At 44.8% G+C, this 19,815-nt stretch overlaps 1 protein-coding gene across 3 annotated transcripts in view; it reads left to right on the top strand.

Moving 5' to 3' along the window:
* Positions 1 to 447: 447 nt before the first annotated feature.
* Positions 448 to 19,815, top strand: part of COL11A2 (collagen type XI alpha 2 chain) — a 163,123-nt gene continuing 143,755 nt past the window's right edge. For 2 of the 3 annotated variants that reach the window (XM_077286192.1, XM_077286191.1), the window contains exon 1: positions 449 to 630. In XM_077286192.1, the coding sequence (XP_077142307.1) occupies positions 528 to 630 (103 nt within the window). In that variant the 5' untranslated portion in view covers positions 449 to 527. Of the gene's footprint in view, positions 631 to 19,815 lie in introns of all 3 variants that reach the window. The other variant, XM_077286193.1, reaches the window with a different exon arrangement.

The following is a 19,815-nucleotide window of genomic DNA, read 5'->3' as shown; positions in this document are numbered from 1 at the left end:
GGAGGAAGAGTGAGGAATTTCACACACGCCTGTGCCACCAGCGGAGAGGGTGAAGGTGTGTGACAGATGGGGGGATACAGGGGGACGGAGCACCGGTGGGATACCTATGACAGACAGGTGGGAGGGTAGAGAGTGACAGTGAGGGAGATGGGGCCAGGAGGGAGAGGAGCAGGCAGAAAAGGTGACAATTAGGGATGGACACCATGAATTAATGACAAAGGGAAAGTGAGAAGGTGACAGTGGAGGTAAATAGGGGGGAAAGTGGGTGAGAGTGGGTGTGTTTAATGAAAGGGAGCTGACATAGGGTCTCACCTCAGACACCCCCTCTCCTCCTCCCCTCCCAGCACAGGGCTGCCCTCCTCTCCCCTCCCTAGGCTGGCTGCACATGGTGTAAGTAGAGAGTTTCCAGCAGGAGCTGCAGCCTGTCCTCTGCTCTCCTGTCCTGCTCCCTTGCACCTAGCTGCTGCTGCTGCTGCTGCTGCTGATCCTGCGGCCTCCTCTCCCTCCCTTCCCTGTACCTGGGCACCATGCCCCAGCCTCAGCCCAGGAGATGCAGGGTCCCCGGGGTGCCCCCTCTCTGCAGCCTGGCGCTGCTTCTCTTCTGGCAGCTGTTGAGGACGCAGGCAGCAGGTAAGACTGGCATTTTGGGGGGTAAGATCATCATTACTGCTTGGGTGCACAGCAGATAGTGGAATGGAAGGGATGACTGCAAACTGAAAAGTTAGAATTAGTTAAGGCGCCCGCTTGGGTGAAAATTGAAAAATTTGATTAAAAAATTTCATCCGCTTTATACCCAAAAACTGATTGGGGCCATTGAGTTGGTTATTTTGCATGAAGGTGTCACCAAGTGCCCATGATAAGGAGGATAAGTCTCAATCTGGGACCACAAGGGGCTTGGAAATATTTTGGAATTCTGAGCCGGGCTGTCAAAGTCATCAATAATGAGTCAGAGCTCCGGACTGGCACAGGTTCCCAGACAGACAGACGGGGGAGGTGTCCAATGTGCCCAAAATGTCACTGCAGGAATATTAAATGTCAGTGCGGAAACCTAAAAAAATGCTAGGAGTAATGAATGGAGAATCAGCAGATGGAAAATGTAAAATATCAGGTGCAGCCAATCCAGCAAGATGCGGAGGATGTGAGTGTCTGACCCTAATGTATCTGTAACTACTGATAGATGACAGCAGCTGTCACACATCCCTGGAAGACGAAGAGTTAAATATTGAGAACTTATAATAAATGCGATTTGTAGTAATGAAGGAGTAGAATAAATTTAACCCTTAATCTCCAGCACAAATTATAAAAGCTATTAATGACAGACGACACTGGAACCCACTGACATCCGAAGAGAAGCCGCAGGGAGATACAGAACCCCCACCCTGCAGGTCCGTGGAGATCCACCAGATTCACCAAGGGTATTTAGGGGGGATTGCTGGATTATAGGACGAGCATGAACCACCTGCTGCGGCTCCAGGGACACATTCCTTTTGGGAGAAATCTGCTTTTTTTGCCAGTTCTTGCAAAATGTGTATTTATCTGCTGCCATAGCCTTGTATTCCTGGGTTGTTTTATTTTTAAGATTTCCCATGAAAATGTGTACATCTGTTTTAAGAATACACAGAAATTGTGGTCCTGGGGCTCTTGTATTACAATAATGTACAGGGTGTCTGATGGCAGGTTGTGTTCCTGTCCTAACCCAGGTTTTATGCCGCCATATGACGTGCGGTTACAAGTTACTATATATGATATATACAGATAATGGATGATATTTATGGATTGTGCATATATTATAGAGCACATGTCGTTCATATTCACTTCTGTGTACTAAGTGTTGTGACTTTGTATTCTGGTTATAGTAGAATATGAGGATGCCCACTACCCCTGCCCAAATATGAGGATGCCCACCACCCCTGCTCAAATATAAGGATGCCGGCCACCCCTGCCCGTATATGAGGATGCCCACCACCCCTGCCCAAATATGAGGATGCCCGCCACCCCTGCCCAAATATGAGGATGCCCACTACCCCTGCCCAAATATGAGGATGCCAACCACCCCTGCCCGAATATGAGCATGCCAACTACCCCTGCCCAAATACGAGGATGCCCACCACCCCTGCTCGAATATATGGATACCCACCATCCCTGCCCGAATATGAGGATAACCGCCACCCCTACCCAAATATGAGTATGCCAACCACCCCTGCCTGAATATGAGGATGCCCACCACCCCTGCCTGAATATGAGGATGCCCACCACCCCTGCCCGTATATGAGAATGCCCACCACCCCTGCCCAAATATGAGGATGCCCACCACCCCTGCTCAAATATGAGGATGCCCACCACCCCTGCCCGAATATGAGGATGCCCAGAATCCTTACCCAAATATGAGAATGCCCACCAACTCTGCCCGAATATGAGGATACCCACCACCCCTGCCCAAATATGAGGATGCCCACCACCCCTGCCCGAATATGAGGATGCCCACCACCCCTGCCATCACCCCCTTACATAGCAGTGCATTGTGCCTCTGTGTTTGTGTAAGGATGCCTACAGTGTACATATAGATATGTGAATAGCGGTGTTTGTGCAGAGCTGTGTGTGGTGTGCAGGCGATGCAGGCGCACAGGGAGCCCAGGTAGAGGTTACACTTGGGGAGGTGAGGTATGTCTTGGAGTGCAGCCTTCATACCACCCTCAGTGACACTCATATCTCAAAGCAAGTGGTGCATGCAAGAGGCAGCTCTGCGAGATTTATCACGGTGCTGGTATTTGCAGCATATGGTCCTGAAATTGGGGGGAGGTGGGGGCACAGAGAGCATTTTTCAATAAAACTGGGTAATAGCACTGGCGTTGGTGGGCGTGGGCACGGAGCAGGTAAACCACACCTGGATGGGGCCTCATCAAACTTTTAATGATTCTGGAGAGTAAAGGGTTAACTACGTTTTTTTATTTATTTATTTTTTCTTAAAAAGCTAAACAATCCGAGAGTCCTTGCCAAAGAGGAACTGTGCTCAATTTTTACGGATATGTATTATTTTCTTTTTTTTAATTTATTTTTTTAAGGTTTTGAAACTTTTTGCAACAGTAAAGAGCTGACATTAATAAAGTCTGACCTATTATTTGTTTCTGAGGTTCGGAGACATTTCAAGAATTCATAAGACAAGTTCTGTAAATGTCATGTGATTGATTTATTTTGTCATTTGGTGGGTGACAAAAATAATAACTCTTTCCCCTCCTGAATTTTTTCCTCTGACGTTTCTACTGCACTGAGAACAATGAGGATATTTTATTGTTTGACCGGCCAGATTATTTTTTTCTGTTCGGTTTGTTTCTAATGAGCTCAGCACTGGCTGATGGAACAAGAAGACTTTTATAGCGAGCGCAGAATTTTCCATGAAAGCAGAATGAGATTTCAATTGCACGAATCCATAAAAAAGGTGCCGGCCGTGATCTCTGGGACGGAGACGACTCTTCTGGCACAGAGATTAGGAAAAAAATAAAAAGCAGAAACTAAAAACTGAACGAGTTACTAAATTATATCAGATTCTATGGATAACGGTGACAGAATTTTGGGGGGTGCAGATCAAGACCACGTTGCTATGTACCTGGAGACTGGAGCAGATATCTGCTTGTCAGCAGAGAGGGTTACACAATTGGCAATATTTTTGGAAAACTTTTTTGGGGAAAATGCTGCTGAAATTTTTGATGGATTTTTTTGGGACCAAAGTCAGACGTGGATCCAAATGGAATAATAAATATACAGGAAGGACGACTGCTGCTCCACTTGTGAGTTTAGATAAAAATATATGCTCCCAAAACTGCATGGGTGTATTCCCGAAAACCGCAGAGTGTGAAATTGCCCTTATAATGGGATTGACCCTAATGGACCAAGGAGGCATCGAGGAAAGGAGACGCAGCAGCAAATGAACTCGTCAATCGCTGCTCTAACACTTAAGAATTAATGAGTCTTGGGTCCAATCCAAGGTGAGGAAACGGTGTAGGCCCGGGATTGAGAAGAACATAAATGGCAGTCTAGGAGCAGAATCTGGAGGGACAGAGGTCAGGCCAGGACATGTAGACATAGGACATGAAGGAGGAATATTGATACCCAGTATTCAGGGTTCGATTCCTAAATCTGGAGCATCGGCCCCCGGTGAATGGATGGGAATACTGCTGTGGATAAGATGTGAATTACGAGGGTGCGGATGTCCAGGATAGCCCCGAGTATCTGACATCACCTGATTTGGAGGATTACTATGACTCCTGTGTGACTGTAGTGAATGCCGCCCTCTGTCCTCTACCTGATCACTATGTGCCAGGGAGGCTGAGGTCTGCCGAATAGTTGGAAAGAGGTGTCACTTATTTGAGTGGAGGACAGCAGGAGAGCTGGGAGCCCGGGATGAAAGCGAAGCTTGTTAGGAGCAAGCAGTGAATCTGGACCTTCTTATTACAGTAGAGCAAAGTGTCAATCACCCGGTCCCAGAGTGGACGGGAGAACAAGGGAGAGGAACGAGATTAAGACCTTCACCCCAATGTGTGCTACAGCATGGGACCAGTGATGGATGGACTCATGAATTATATTATTATAGTGTTTTGGTCACATACCGTGTGCCCCATTAGTTGGCACCATATCACACGAGCTTCAGTACAATGAAAGTTCCACCACCAAGGACAAAGTGTTCAGCAATACACCCACAGCTGTAGGACTACACCATGAGGACTGCAGGCAAAACCCAAAATTTGCATTAAAAGTTGATCTCCTTACAGTATGTATATTATATGGTACAGCTGATAATCTATCATTGGATATTCGGCCTGGATAAGGCAGTGGTCTTCTCACAGAGGTGGTCTTTTGCAGGTGATTCATTGTAGTTACTGATCCTGGTAGTTAGGCCCAGACTAAACTTGAGCGTGACCCAAGTGTGGACCATGAAGAAGCAGTGAGGGAAGAACATGACTTCCAATAATTGAATCACACATGAGGGATATTACATTACTTTGTTAACTTTTCCATTGGCTTCTAGGTCAAACATCCTCATAGATCCATCTGACTTGGCAGTAAGATCAGTTGTGGACTGCTACAGTCTATAGATACACTTGTGTAATCTGCAGTCTTTGGGCCCCAATGCAAAATCTCCAATATGACTTCCAACTTTCTTAATTTCTTTAATGGTTTTGGTCTTCTCACTTGGGCCAATGGAACCTTTTGAGCCTCCATAGGTACCAGGCCCGATGTAACTGCCACCCCTGCACCCCCTGTAGTTACACCTGTATAGATAAGCTGGTACTTGGCAAGGTGACGATGTTCTGTAGAAGGGATACATACTGAGGCACAGTGGGTAATAATATAATAATAATAATAATTTTATTTATATAGCGCCAACATATTCCGCAGCGCTTTACAACTTATAGAGGGGACTTATACAGACAATAGACATTACAGCATAACAGAAATCACAGTTCAAAACAGATACCAGTAGGAATGAGGGCCCTGCTCGCAAGCTTACAATCTATGAGGAAAAGGGGAGACACGAGAGGTGGATGGTAACAATTGCTTTAGTTATTTGGACCAGCCATAGTGTAAGGCTCGGGTGTTCATGTAAAGCTGCATGAACCAGTTAACTACCTAAGTATGTAACAGTACAGACACAGAGGCTATTAACTGCATAAAGTGTATGAGAACATGATGGAGGAACGTGATTATGTTGTTGTTTTTTTATTAATAGGCCACACAGGGATAATTAGGTTAATGCGTTGAGGCGGTAGGCCAATCTGAACAAATGAGTTTTTAGGGCACGCTTAAAACTGTGGGGATTGGGGATTAATTGTATTAACCTAGGTAGTGCATTCCAAAGAATCGGCGCCGCACGTGTAAAGTCTTGGAGACGGGAGTGGGAGGTTCTGATTATTGAGGATGCTAACCTGAGGTCATTAGCAGAGCGGAGGGCACGGGTAGGTTGGTAGACTGAGACCAGAGAGGAGATGTAGGGTGGTGCTGAGCCATGGAGTGCTTTGTGGATGAGGGTAGTAGTTTTGTACTGGATTCTGGATTGGATGGGTAGCCAGTGTAATGACTGGCACAAGGTAGAGGCATCGGTGTAACGGTTGGCGAGGAATATGATCCTGGCAGCAGCATTCAGGACAGATTGGAGCGGGGAGAGTCTGGTAAAAGGTAGGCCAATTAGTAGAGAGTTACAATAGTCCAGACGAGAATGAATAAGTGAGACAGTAAGAGTTTTTGCAGAGTCTCCTGGGTATCCTGGGCATGGACATGTGATGATTCGTGGCATTTTGATATTTCATTATCGTACAGCTATAGCTTTGTGGTGTGCAGAAGTGTACATTTACAGGTATATACACATCAATATAATGCTTTCATTATAGGAATTATATAGAAATATGAGGTATTGCCAAGTGCTAATGGAATTAATTGTACGTATCCTACATATGAGTATGAATACACAAATATATAGACTTTAAAGAGAATCTGTCAGTAGGATCAACCCCCATCAGCCATCTATATGGGCCTTTAGGTCATAGGAAGCTGAATAAAATGATACATTAATATCTGCGATCTGATGTTTTATTCCAGAGGAGTATACGTGTTTCTTAATATTTAAATGAGCGGTTCCAGGCTATGGGCTGGACATAGATCTCCCTGAGACTCCGCCTCCAGAACTTATTCTAAATGAAGGAGGCATTACCAGTGTGAGACATGTAGATCTGGAGGACAGACTGTCAGTCATTACATGTCTCACAGCGGTAACACCTCCTTTCATTTACAATAATCTCTGAAGGCAGATTCTCAAGGAGATCTATGTTCCGCCCATAGATCTTAACAGCTCATTTACATATTAAGAAAAATGTTAATTTCTTTAGATTAAGACATCAGATCGCAGATATCGAGGTATCATTTTATTCAGCTTCCTATGACCTGCGTTCCCATATAGATGGCTGAGTGGGGTTGATCATACTGACAGAGGGGTTGTCTTGGAATTGGAATTAAAGGAGTCATCTTGTAATTGAAATAACTAGGCTCATAGCTCCAAATATAGTAAAATTCAAAAAAATGACCCACTGTGTCTTTCATGGTCCCTGTAGTCATGATGACATGTACATCTACACGACTTACTGGCCACATCACTGTTGAGACCAATGATTGGCTGCAGCGGTCACATGGATGTCTATGATGTCATCACTCCAGAAAAGTGATTATAGACAGGAGAAGGACCACCAGAACAATCAGAGTAATGATGATGAAGATGAAGGGGATTTAATAGGTGAGTATTGTCTTTTCTCCTACTTTAGATTTTGTTTTAAATTCCTGGAAGACCCTTTTAACACAAACAAAGATACAAATATATTTATCATGAAGAACTAAGGAAAGGCCTCATAGAAGCCGGAGAAGCCATTCTGTGAGGTAGCCAGATGACCGGGAGTCTGTAGATTGAGCTCTGGGCATGGAGGTCCTTCCAGGTGGCCACTATGGCATCTACCATTACTGATACCTACATCTATAGAGATGTCACATGGAATAATAAGAAATAATGTTATAGTCCACAGCAGGAAATATTTGGGATAATTTGCAGGGATGATGTAACAGATTACTTTGAGTAGGTTAATTACACATCAGAAGGTTTGATCCCACAGTTTTATCTACGTATAATGGAAGTGTAAAGGACTAGCTGTAATTGTATATGGGAAACTCTACATACAATGATCTCTCTGCCTAGAATATGAGGCTGACAGAGGAAGCATTTGTGGTGTTGGGATCTGCTGGACATGGCAGCCATGGCTGTATATAGCGTATATACCATATAGCTGGTGACGTCGGCACGTGATGTCTGTGTTTTCATGTCACGTTATGGCAGACTGTCGGTAACCTGATAGATTTCTCTGCTCTTTGAATTAATGACGAGAGAGATCTGCAATGTGAAACTTCACTTAGGAAATGGCTGTGGGTGTGATCCAGGCTCAGAGCGTCCTCTCACACAAAGCATAATGTGGAGATTATACTCCGAGTGTTGGCGCTCCTACAGAAATAGCAATTAGGGATGAAGTGCAGGAGCCCAACTCTCGCCCTGAAATGCTAAGCACAAGAAAATGGCAGCAATATTGTCAATTATCATCAAGCATACTGGTGAAACGGATCATATAACTAATGCACAAGTCACTTTGTCACTGCTATAGGGATCCAGAGTCAGAATATGGCCGGGTTACACTTACGACTGTGATGCGAGAAACTCACACGAGTCTCTTGCATCAATACCCGTCACTGCCGCCGGCACTCGGACCGGAGCGTGCGGCTGCATGTATTTCTATGTATGTATTTCTATGTAGCCGCACACTCCGGTCCTGAGTGCCGGCGGCAGTGACAGTTATTGATGCGAGAGACTCGCGCGAGTTTCTCACTTCACAGTCGCAAGTATGACCCCAGCCTAACTCTGTAGTACAAATATAAAATGGACGGATGAATGCATAGGTGGAAGGATGGATCAATAGGTGGGTGGGTGGATGGATGAATAGATGGATGGATGGATAGGTGGATGGATGGATAGGTGGATAGATAGATGGATAGGTGGATGAATGGATAGGTGGGTGGATGAATAGGTGGGTGGATCAATAGGTGGATGGGTGGGTGGATGGATGGATAGGTGGATGGATGGATAGATGGGTGGGTGGATAGGTGGTTGGATAGGTGGATAGATGGATGAATGGATAGGTGGGTGGATGAATAGGTGGGTGGATCAATAGGTGGATGGATGGGTGGGTGGATGGATAGGTGGATGGATGGATAGATGGGTGGGTGGATAGATAGGCAGGTGGATGGATAGATGGATGGATAGGTGGGTGGATTGATGGATATATAGGTGGGTGGGTGGATGGATGGATAGATAGGTGGATGGATGGGTAGGTGAATAGATATGTGGATGGATAGGTGGATTGGTAGATAGATTGATGGGTAGATATTCATCTAAAGAAAAATAAGGCAGCACTCCAAGTAGTTTAAGTGTAAAGTTCGGGACTTTATTGCCTTACAAAGTGCAGCTGGTTTTTTTACAAATAGATAAAAGGGCAAAAAAGTGGGGAACACTGAATTTTGCAATTCCGTGCAAAAAAAAGTGTGCATTTATTGGCCCATGAAAACAGGACATTTTTGGATGGAATTTGCCATTGAGTGCTGCCCACTTTTTTTACGTTTACATGTCCCATAGATTGGTGGGTTACAAACTGTGGCCTGGCACCTACACCTGCTCTTTTTCTTGTGCAACTCCATTTTTTTTCTTTTCATAGATTCTCAGCCATGATGCCCAAGCTTTGTGGCCATGTAGTGAACTGGTGACTTGGTTCTCGGCACTTATGCAATCGTTTAGTGATTAGTTAGAGGAGCTCTGCTGCCTCCTGATAATATCAAGGTCATGTTCTTGGCCTTTATTGATATGAAGACCTATTACTGTTGACTTCTATGTAGCACTTTTCTTTTTTATATTGAGCTTTTCTTTGCATCTTTAGATAAAGGAGTCTCAGAGATGTGTTGTTATCCTATGTAGACTTAGTTCATGATGATGGCAGCAGCCCATTATTTGTAATACACAATATTGTTACTAGGCCTGCACCTAAGGCGGTACGTTCTGGCAATCACTATGTAGCAGATTGGCCCCCCAGTACAAGGATCTATTATTTTTGATGACACAATTCTCATTTGTCGCCCCCTCCCCTGCATACAGGGTCCTGATTCCCAGAGCAGCCAAAAATACTAGAGATTGTAAAGATTTGTTCTTTACTAACTTTCCTTCTGTGCTTCTTTAGTTAGTGTAGTCAATACATCCTATATGTGACCATCATATAATAAGGGTAACATAATTTCTTTGAGTTCTGTGCAGTGATTGCTCCAAAGCCTGTATCTTTTGGAGGAACTGTTCCTTCCTTTTACCCAAAACCTCGTTGATACATTTACCACCTGGTGTCCATCTTGGTCTTATTTCCATGTCACCATCTTGAATATCATTATGTATTGTTGTTTGGCGCGAACACATTTTCTATATTCATCAGATTTCATTCAGATGGTAAATTGAAGAGTGGCCAAGATCACAAATGTCAGGAAGCTGAGGCGGACCCAATGTCCTGTTCTCCTGGTCAATGAAGGTCATGGTCCATTATCAGCTACTTTCTTTGATTTACTTGTATTTAATTGAAGACCCTACAATCAAACTGGGGGACATTCATTACTGGCTGTGGCCCCAAAATCTAACCCATTCCTTTATGCTTAATATACGTCTTTTGGGATGAATTTCCCTAGTAGCACAGATGTAAGAAGAGTAATGGAAGAAGCAACAAATGTAAAAGTTTCCATAGATATATCACATTTCTGTATTTCTAATATGACCCCTGCTTATTAGCTTTAGGGAGTGAATCTCAAGAATTCAGAATGAAAATATAAAATGTCTGGATTGATCCATTATTATATGCAAGTGGATTGTTTTAGTTTGTGTATGGAGGAGCCCAATTATTCTCCAATTATTAGGCCATAGCCTAATGAAGGACACATGTGCATAAATCTGGATAAATCGTTAATGTCGCTCACACTATAAGGCTAGGGTGACATGACTGCATGTTCTCCATCTGAGAATAATGGTCCAATTTTGCTTTTTTCGGATGTGAAGAAAAATAAAGTCTCCATCTTCTCCATCCGTGAAAATTGGGCCACACTTGTCATCTGAGCACAGTCCAATTTGTTTTCACAGACCCATAGACTTGTGTGATCCGATTATCTGAGGCAAATCGTGCATGCTGCAATTGTTTTCCTCACACCACTCAGCCTAGGAAAAAAATCAGATTTGTGTTTGGCCTTATTTAATAAAATTAGTGCAAATGCGATCTGACTTTTTTTCAGCCGAAACTACAGTCATTACACGAGCCCAGTCTGTGAGATCCGCTCATCACCATGTCGCCCTGTGATTTCTGCCGCGCTGGCCGGTTCACCAGGCAATCATGTCTGTCCTGAAATAATACCTGAGATCCCAGATAAAATAGTTGGCCAGCTGTCAGAGGAAAGGTATTCGCTGCTCAGACAGAAGAATGAATACGTCAAACAGCAATTCACATGAGCCCCGTGCCCCATAACCGCACACGCTAAACCCATATGGATCTCATTCCTCACACACACACGGCTACTGTTTTCCTTTGAGTTTTCCACACGCTGGTATTCGGCTGTGTCTGGCCCATACACTGATGTTTCAGGAAAGGATTTCTACTAAATTAGTGACAGGAATGTGGCGCTCAACAATGCAAGTTTTACAAGCCGTCGGTTATGAGTGTTTTGGGGTTCCTCTGCATCCGCACCCAGGGACCCCTGAAATGGCCCCTTTGAAATGGAAATATAGTGAATTTTCTTTGCCCAGGTCGGTCCCTGTGAGTGCTGAGGGCATCCTCTGTCTGAGGGAAGGATTTTCACAGAGAGCCCATTGTGTGGATGGATGCACAGAGCTCCTGTTTATAGAACTGCTTCACTTTGGGTGAAACCGGGGGTCTGAACGGGGCGAGGGAGGGGAGGTCAATATTTGGTTTGGTTTTAGAAAGTATGTGTCACAAAAAGATAATTTTCAGAATCTCTCCTCTGCTGCCTGTGCTGAACACTGCGATGCATTCACTAAGAGATCGTCAGAGAGATGATCAGATATACATACACTGCTCAAAAAAATAAAGGGAACACTAAAATCCCACATCCTAGATATCTCTGAATGAAATATTCCAGTTGCAAATTTTTATTCATTGCATAGTGGAATGTGTTCCGAACAATGAAACATAACAATTATCAATGTAAATCAAAATGAATATCCCATGGAGGCCTGGATTTGGAATTATACTCAAAATCAAAGTGGAAAATCAAATTACAGGCTGACCCAACTTCAGTGGAAATGTCTCATGACAAGGAAAAGATGCTCAGTATGGTGTGGCCTCCACATGCCTGTATGACCTCCCTACTGTACAATGCCTGGGCATGCTCCTGATGAGGCGGTGGATGGTCTCCTGAGGGATCTACTCTCAGACCTGGACTAAAGCATCCGCCAGTCTGTGGTGCAACGTGACGTTGGTGGATGGAGCGAGGTCTGGGGAATGGGCGGGCCAGTCCATAGCTTCAATGCCTTCATCTTGCAGGAATTGCTCACACACTCCAGCCACATGAGGTCTGGCATTGTTCTGCATTAGGAGGAACCCAGGGCCAACTGCATCAGCATATAGTCTCACAAGGGGTCTGAGGATCTTATCTCGGTACCCAATGGCAGTCAGGCTACCTCTGGCGAGCACATGAAGGGCTGTGCGGCCGTCCAAAGAAATTCCACCCCACACCATTACTGACCCACTGCCAAACCGGTCATGCTGTAGGATGTTCCAGGCAGCAGATTGCTCTCCACGGCATCTCCAGACTCTGCCACGTCTGTCACATGTGATCAGTGTGAACCTGCTTTCATCTGTGAAGCGTACAGGGTGCCAATGGTGAATTTGCCATTCCTGGTGTTCTGAGGCAAATGCCAAGAGTCCTGCACGGTGTTGGGCTGTGAGCACAACCCCCATCTGTGGATGTTGGGCACTCAGGCCATCCTCATGGAGTCGGTTTCTAACTGTTTGTGCAGACACATGCACATTTGTGGCCTGCTGGAGGTAATTTTGCAGGGGTCTGGCAGTGCTCCTCCTGTTCCTCCTTGCACAAAGGCGAAGATAGCTCTCCTGCTGCTGGGTTGTTGCCCTCCTACGGCCCCTCCACGTTTCCTGGTGTACTGGCCTCTCTCCTGGTAGTGCCTCCAACCTCTGGACACTACGCTGACAGACACAGCAAACCTTCTTGCCACAGCTCGCATTGATGTTCCATCCTGGATGAGCTGCACTACCTGAACCACTTGTGTGGGTTGTAGAGTCCGTCCCATGCTACCACGAGTGCGAAAGCACAACCAACATTCAAAAGTGACCAAAACATCAGCCAGAAAGCATTGGTACTGAGATGTGGTCTGTGGTCCCCACCTGCAGAACCACTCCTTTATTGAGAGTGTCTTGATAATTGCCAATAATTTCCATCTGTTGTCTATTCCATTTGCACAACAGCATGTGAAATTGATTGTCAATCAGTGTTGGTTCCTAAGTGGACAGTTTGATTTCACAGAAGTTTTATTTACTTGGAGTTATATTCTGTTGTTTAAGTGTTCCCTTTATTTTTTTGAGCAGTGTATATACTGTGGACCCCAAATTGGGCAATATGTAATTTTAACTTCAAGATTTTTAATGTTTTTGACGAGTCATAATTAAAAAGCCTCTACACGTTTCTGTATAGATCAGCACATTTTCTCTACTTCTTCAGACAGATTATAATCTCTCCTGTCCCGGCTGAGATCACAATCTGACTTACTATGGAAGTGCCCGAGGGTCTTTAGTTAGAGAGAGCCCATAGGCCCTTATTGCCGTCAGCTGAATTCCTCCAGGAAAAGTTATGTCAACCGACCAGAATTGGTTACTTAAATGAACACTAAACCTTTGCCAACTGAAACCTCGTCCAAGAGAGCCGTGGCCTCACAATCTACTGCTCTACTACAGACAGGGCAGTGGGGGGAGGCTCCTGCTGCAGCTGGTTGCTTTACAGTCACACACAGGACAGTAAGGAGGAAAGAAGTGACATAGCTGATCACCTGAGACACACAGGGAACGTTTCTTTATATATTTCTACATGCTTAATTATGCTGTCACACAAATTAGATCCTTGGTCAGTCTTGCCAAGATTGTCAGGCTCGGCCTACTTTGATCTAAGATGCAGAACTTGTTAACATTAATGAGGTCAATATGAGGGTAACACTCACATTAGTCAAATCTATTAAGTCGCTTTCTTCCAGATCACATTTGAAGCAGCTAATAGAAAATAAATTGCAGGGAAAATCTGCAACTGGTAGAAACTTTGTCTTATAAAACCTCTATATAAACCTTCTGTCCCAATATCCCTATAAATCCAATCTGATAGTGATCCTCACCATTACTAGTGTCCATATATAGGGCAGGGGGACATATTGAGTCCCTTCTGTGTTCAGGAGCCCTGCGAGGTATCTGCGTGAGGGTCACTTGTGGATACTAAAATGAATCATAATATAATTTAGCAGAATGACAAACCCGTACTTACCTGCTGAAACCCCCATATTACCTGTCCTGCTCACCCCAAACACTAACCACTTAGTTTACTTGGAATAATGAGACATAAAAAAGATAGTAACTAGTGCTCCATATATAATAGGTTCTTTACAATAAGTCTGCTTTCCTTTTGGCTTAGACCGATGTCACATTTGAGAGGTGGGGAGAGGTTCCTACTGCAGCTAGTTATCTTACAGCCACACACAGGATAGTGAGGAGGAAATGGGGTGACATATGGCTGATCTCCTGAGACATGCAGGGAACATTTCTTCGTACAGTCCTGGCTGAAAGTGTTGGCACCCTTGAAATTGCTCCAGAAAATGAAGTATTTCTCCAAGAAAATTATTGCAATTACACATGTTTTGTTATACGCATGTTTATTTCCTTTGTGTGCATTGGAACAACACAAAGAAAAACAGAGAAAAGGCAATTTGGACATAATTTTACACAAAACCCCCCAAAAATGGGCTGGCCAAAATTGTAACACCATTCCAATATTATGGGCAAACAGCTCTGTGGACAATATGAAAACCACACTTGAGACCAGACAAAAAGGGGAGACGTTTACTCATTCATTGTGTGTCTGTGTGTGGAGAACAGAAAGAGGAGAAGAGAACTGTCTGAGGATTTGAGAACCAAAATTGCTGAACAATATCAACAATCTTAAGATTACAAGTCCATCCCCGCAACATATTCACGAAGTTTACAACCCAATTTGTGTAATTGCAATAGTTTTTTTTTTAGAGAAATACTTTTCTGGAACAATTTCAAGGATGCCAACACTTTTGGCCTTGATTGTATATTTCAACATTTATGATCCTTCTTCTCTGTGAGATCTGCTGTTGTGGGACAGTTTTGGCCTTCATGCTTATTAGATCCTTCTGTCGATGCTTTAGGTGACAGCAGGTGTACACCTTTGTTGGAAGGATCTGAAATGTGACATATAAATTGCCATGCGAGATACATTTTTTGGAAGATTCTGCATAGAGTAGCAAAGGCTTTCATATATAGGAAAACATGTACAGTGACTGATATCTGATATCTTACTGACAGACAGAATGCACGCACTATTTTGTCCTGTGTCAGATGGATGAAATCGTACAGATTTGTTAAGCGCTTTCACTGGGAGCTTTTTCTGGTGTGTACGGTTCGTTAAATGTAACGCCCATTGTGAGCAGGGCCTTACTTTGTCCCATATCGCACTGTTAAATCTTCCAGCTGTATCATGTAAGCGGCATTGTCCTATAGATGAGTCTGCGGCAGTAATCGAGTGACTACATTAGGATATATACTAATGACAATGTTCTGAACTATTGTACAGCTCGTGATCGATAATTTTCTCCTTAGATTAATATTGTATCTATGCTAATCTGGTTTTATTCTTCAGTACTTTGCTCTTATCCAGGTCCAATATTTCAAACTTGTTTTATGTTTGTTTATAGAAACCAGGAACTGCTGTAGGCCGACTAGTCCTGACCTATGCCATGTACCCTGAGCTAGTCCTGTCCTATGCCCTGTACCCTGAGCTAGTCCTGTCCTCTGCCCTGTACTCTGAGCTTTTCCTGTCCTATGCCATGTACTCTGAGCTAGTCCTATCCTATGCCCTGTACCCTGAGCTAGTCCTGTCCTCTGCCATGTACCCTGAGCTTTTCCTGTCCTATGCCATGTACTCTGAGCTAGTCCTGTCCTCTGTCCTGTACCCTAAGCTAGTCCTGTCCTATGCACTGTACCCTGAGCTAGTCCTTTCCTCTGTCCTGTACCCTGAGCTAGTCCTGTCCTCTGTCCTGTACCCTAAGCTAGTCCTGTCCTATGCACTGTACCCTAAGCTAGTCCTGTCCTCTGTCCTGTACCCTAAGCTAGTCCTGTCCTATGCACTGTACCCTGAGCTAGTCCTGTCCTCTGTCCTGTACCCTGAGCTAGTCCTGTCCCCTGCCCTGTACCCTGACCTAGTCCTGTCCTATGCACTGTACCCTGAGCTAGTCCTGTCCTCTGTCCTGTGCCCTGAGCTAGTCCTGTCCTCTGTCCTGTACCCTGAGCTAGTCCTGTCCTCTGTCCTGTACCCTGAGCTAGTCCTGTCCTATGCACTGTACCCTGAGCTAGTCCTGTCCTCTGTCCTGTACCCTGAGCTAGTCCTGTCCTCTGTCCTGTACCCTGAGCTAGTCCTGTCCTCTGCCCTGTACCCTGAGCTAGTCCTGTCCTCTGCCCTGTACCCTGAGCTAGTCCTGTCCTATGCCATGTACTCTGAGCTAGTCCGGTCCTATGCCATGTACTTTGAGCTAATCCTGTCCTCTGTCCTGTACCCTAAGCTAGTCCTGTCCTGTGCCCAGTACCCTGAGCTTGTCCTGAACCCTAAGCTAGTCCTGTCCTCTGCCCTGTATCCTGACTCTGTCCCATCCTTTGTCCTGTACCCTGAATCTGTTCCATCCTCTGTCCTGTACGCTGAACCTGTCCCATTCTCTCCACTGTACCCTGAATTAGTCCTGTCCTCTGCCCTGTACCCTGAGCTAGTCAGGTTTCCTGCTCTGTACCCTGAGGTAGTCCTGTCCTCTGTCCTGTACACCTGTACCCTCAACTTGTCCCATCCTCTGCTCTGAACCCTATGCTAGTCCTGTCCTTTGCCCTGTACCCTGAACGTGTCCCATCCTTTGTCCTGTACCCTAAACCTGTCCCATCCTCTGCGCTCTATCCTGAACTAGTCCTGTCCTCTGCCCTGTGCCCTAAACCTGTCCTATCCTTTTTCCTATAACTGGAGCTCTTCCTGTTCTCTCTTCTGTACGCTGAGCCCATTATGTCCTTTATCCTGTACCTTAAACCTGTTCTGTACTCTGTTCCATACTCATTCTGTCCTGTCCTCTGTTTTGTACCCTTAACTTGTACCATCCTCTGTTTTGTACCCTGAGACCGTCCTATTCTGTTTTGTAGCTTGAACCAATCTTGTTGTCTCTTGTGTACTTTAAGCCTGACCTATTTTCTGCACCTTTAACCCATCCTGTAATCTTTTTGTACCCTGAGACTGTCCATCCTCTGTTCTGTTTCCGGAGTCCATCCTTTTCTCTCTTCTGTACCCTGAGCTCATCCTATCTTCTGTTATTCACCCTAAGCATGTCCTGTTCTGAGCCCATTCCTTCCTCTATTCTATACCCAGAAGCAATCCTGTCCTTTGTTCTGTACCCTGACCCTATGTAGTTTTCTCTTCTGTACTATAAGCCCGTCCTGTCCTCTGTTCTGTATCGTGAGCCCATCATATTCTCTCTTCTGCACTGTGAATGTCCTGTTCTCTTTCTGTATACTGAATCCATCCTGTCCTGTTTTGTACCATGAACCCATCATGCCCTCTGTTCTGTACTCTGAGCCTGTCCTGTTCTCTCATCTGTACTCTGAGCCTGTCCTGTTCTCTAATCTGTACTCTGAGCCGGTCCTGTTCTCTCATCTGTACTCTGAGCCTGTCCTGTTCTCTCTTCTGTACTCTGAGCCTGTCCTGTTCTCTCTTCTGTACTCTGAGCCTGTCCCGTTCTCTCTTCTGTACTCTGAGCCTGTCCTGTTCTCTCATCTGTACTCTGAGCCCTTCCTGACCTCTGTTCTATACTCTGACCCTGTCCTATTCACTCTTATGTATTCTGAGCCCATCCTGACCTCTTTTCTATACTCTGACCCTGTCCTGTTCACTCTTCTGTACTCTGAGCCCATCCTGACCTCTTTTCTATACTCTGACTCTGTCATGTACTCTGTTTTGTACTCTGAGCCCATCCTGACCTCTGGTCTATACTCTGACCTAATCCTGTCCTCTATTCTGTACCCTGAGTTTTCTATACTCTGACCCAGTCCTGTTCTCTCTTCTGTACTCTGAGCCCATCTTGACCTCTTTTCTAGACTGGCCCTGTCATGTACCCTGTTCCATACTCGAGCCCATCCTGATCTCTGTTCTATACTCTGACCCTGTCTTGTTCTCTCTTCTGTACTCTGAGCCCATCCTGACCTCTGTTCTATACTCTGACACTGTCCTGTTCACTATTCTGTACTCTGAGCCCATCCTGATCTCTGTTCTATACTCTGACCCTCTCATGTACTCTCTTCTGTACTCTGAGCCCATCCTGACCTCTTTTCTATACTCTGACCATGTCCTGTTCACTCTTCTGTACTCTGAGCCCATTCTGACCTCTGTTCTATACTCTGACCCTCTCATGTACTCTCTTCTGTACTCTTAGCCCATCCTGACCTCGGTTGTATACTCTGACCCTGTCATGTACCCTGTTCTGTACTCTGAGCCCATCCTGACCTCTGGGCTATGCTCTGACCTCATCCTGTCCTCTATTCTGTACCCTGCGTCTGTCTTGTCTTCTGCTTAGTCTTATCCTGTCCTCGAGGGCCTGGTTTATCCCCTGCAGTAATTTGGTTTCATTCTCTACCCTGAACCAGTCCTATCTTCCATCCTAAACTTAGCTTCTGCTCTAGAACTGAATTGATTCTGCACAGTAAGTCCTGCCATCATATTCTATATTCCCAATGGTGGGCTCATTATCTTCCTTTCTCTGTTTGACTTGACTAGGTTATCCTCTCTAATAATCTTGCACTAGTCTCTTCCTATTCCCAGTCTCATTTTATTTTCTCCTAGAGTAAATCTCCTCCATTTTGTATCCTGAACTTGTTCTGTTCTTCCTAAATATTGTAAAACGTTTTCAGCTTATTTTCCTCTTCTTTATCCTAATACCCTCCTATCCTCTGTCACAAACTTATCTTAATCTCTGTTCAAGAACCCAAGCGATTCTCGGCAGTAAGGCGAGGTTCAGACACCTCCAGTACTCTATGCTGAGCACTGCTTTAGACTTCCCGTTGGAATCCCCGAAAAGAGGATTCCGACACACATCCAGGCAGGGCCCCAATGGACTACGTTCTTGTCTATGTCGAAAAAAGAGAGACACTGCTGAGACAGAAGCCAAAGCCCAAAATTACTCCCTCAGCCTCATATCAGTGCACAGCTCCATCGGACTCTATTAGGGTTTCCATCTACATCCTGTTTTTCAGAGAATCGGACGGAAACCTAGCTATAGAGCTCATTAGAGCGCACTCTTCCGTAAAACCAGACTTATCCCTGGTGTAAAGTCAGTTATGTTCTGGATCCGAAAACTGCAGCTTCTGTGTTTTTTTGTCTTATACTTAAAAAAGCAGAAATCTTAATGTTTTGTTTTGGAATTTTCTAATGGAATTGTGGAAACAGTGGCAAGCCAGTAGATGAGGACATAATCCTTCCCAACCCAAAGAATTTGGCAGGCACCCCTACATAGAACCATCCATGCCTGGCAAAATGAGCAGAATAGACAGAGGTGAGGAAACGTTACACATAGTTCATTGCTACAGTGTATGTGTGCACTTTTCTCACATCTTGGAACTTGCGTTTCAAGGCCTCATTCACAAGTCCATTATCTCACATATGAGAACAACGGACGGATTATTTTGATCAGACTTTTATCAGACTGTCATCAGTTTTTCCCAATTTTTACGAACAAAAAAGAAAAAATTTCTCCACCTTCTTCTTTCTGAGAGTCCATGAAAATTGGATCACACGTGGAACGATTTTTTCACAGACCCATAGATTTGCATTGCCGATTTTGATCTGACCCTTGGATCAAAATCAGACATGTTGCCGCAA

The sequence above is a fragment of the Ranitomeya variabilis genome, chromosome 2 (genome assembly GCF_051348905.1).
Source record: "Ranitomeya variabilis isolate aRanVar5 chromosome 2, aRanVar5.hap1, whole genome shotgun sequence".
In the NCBI taxonomy this organism is placed as follows: Eukaryota; Metazoa; Chordata; class Amphibia; order Anura; family Dendrobatidae; genus Ranitomeya; species Ranitomeya variabilis.
This window is presented reverse-complemented; position numbering and strand designations above follow the sequence as displayed.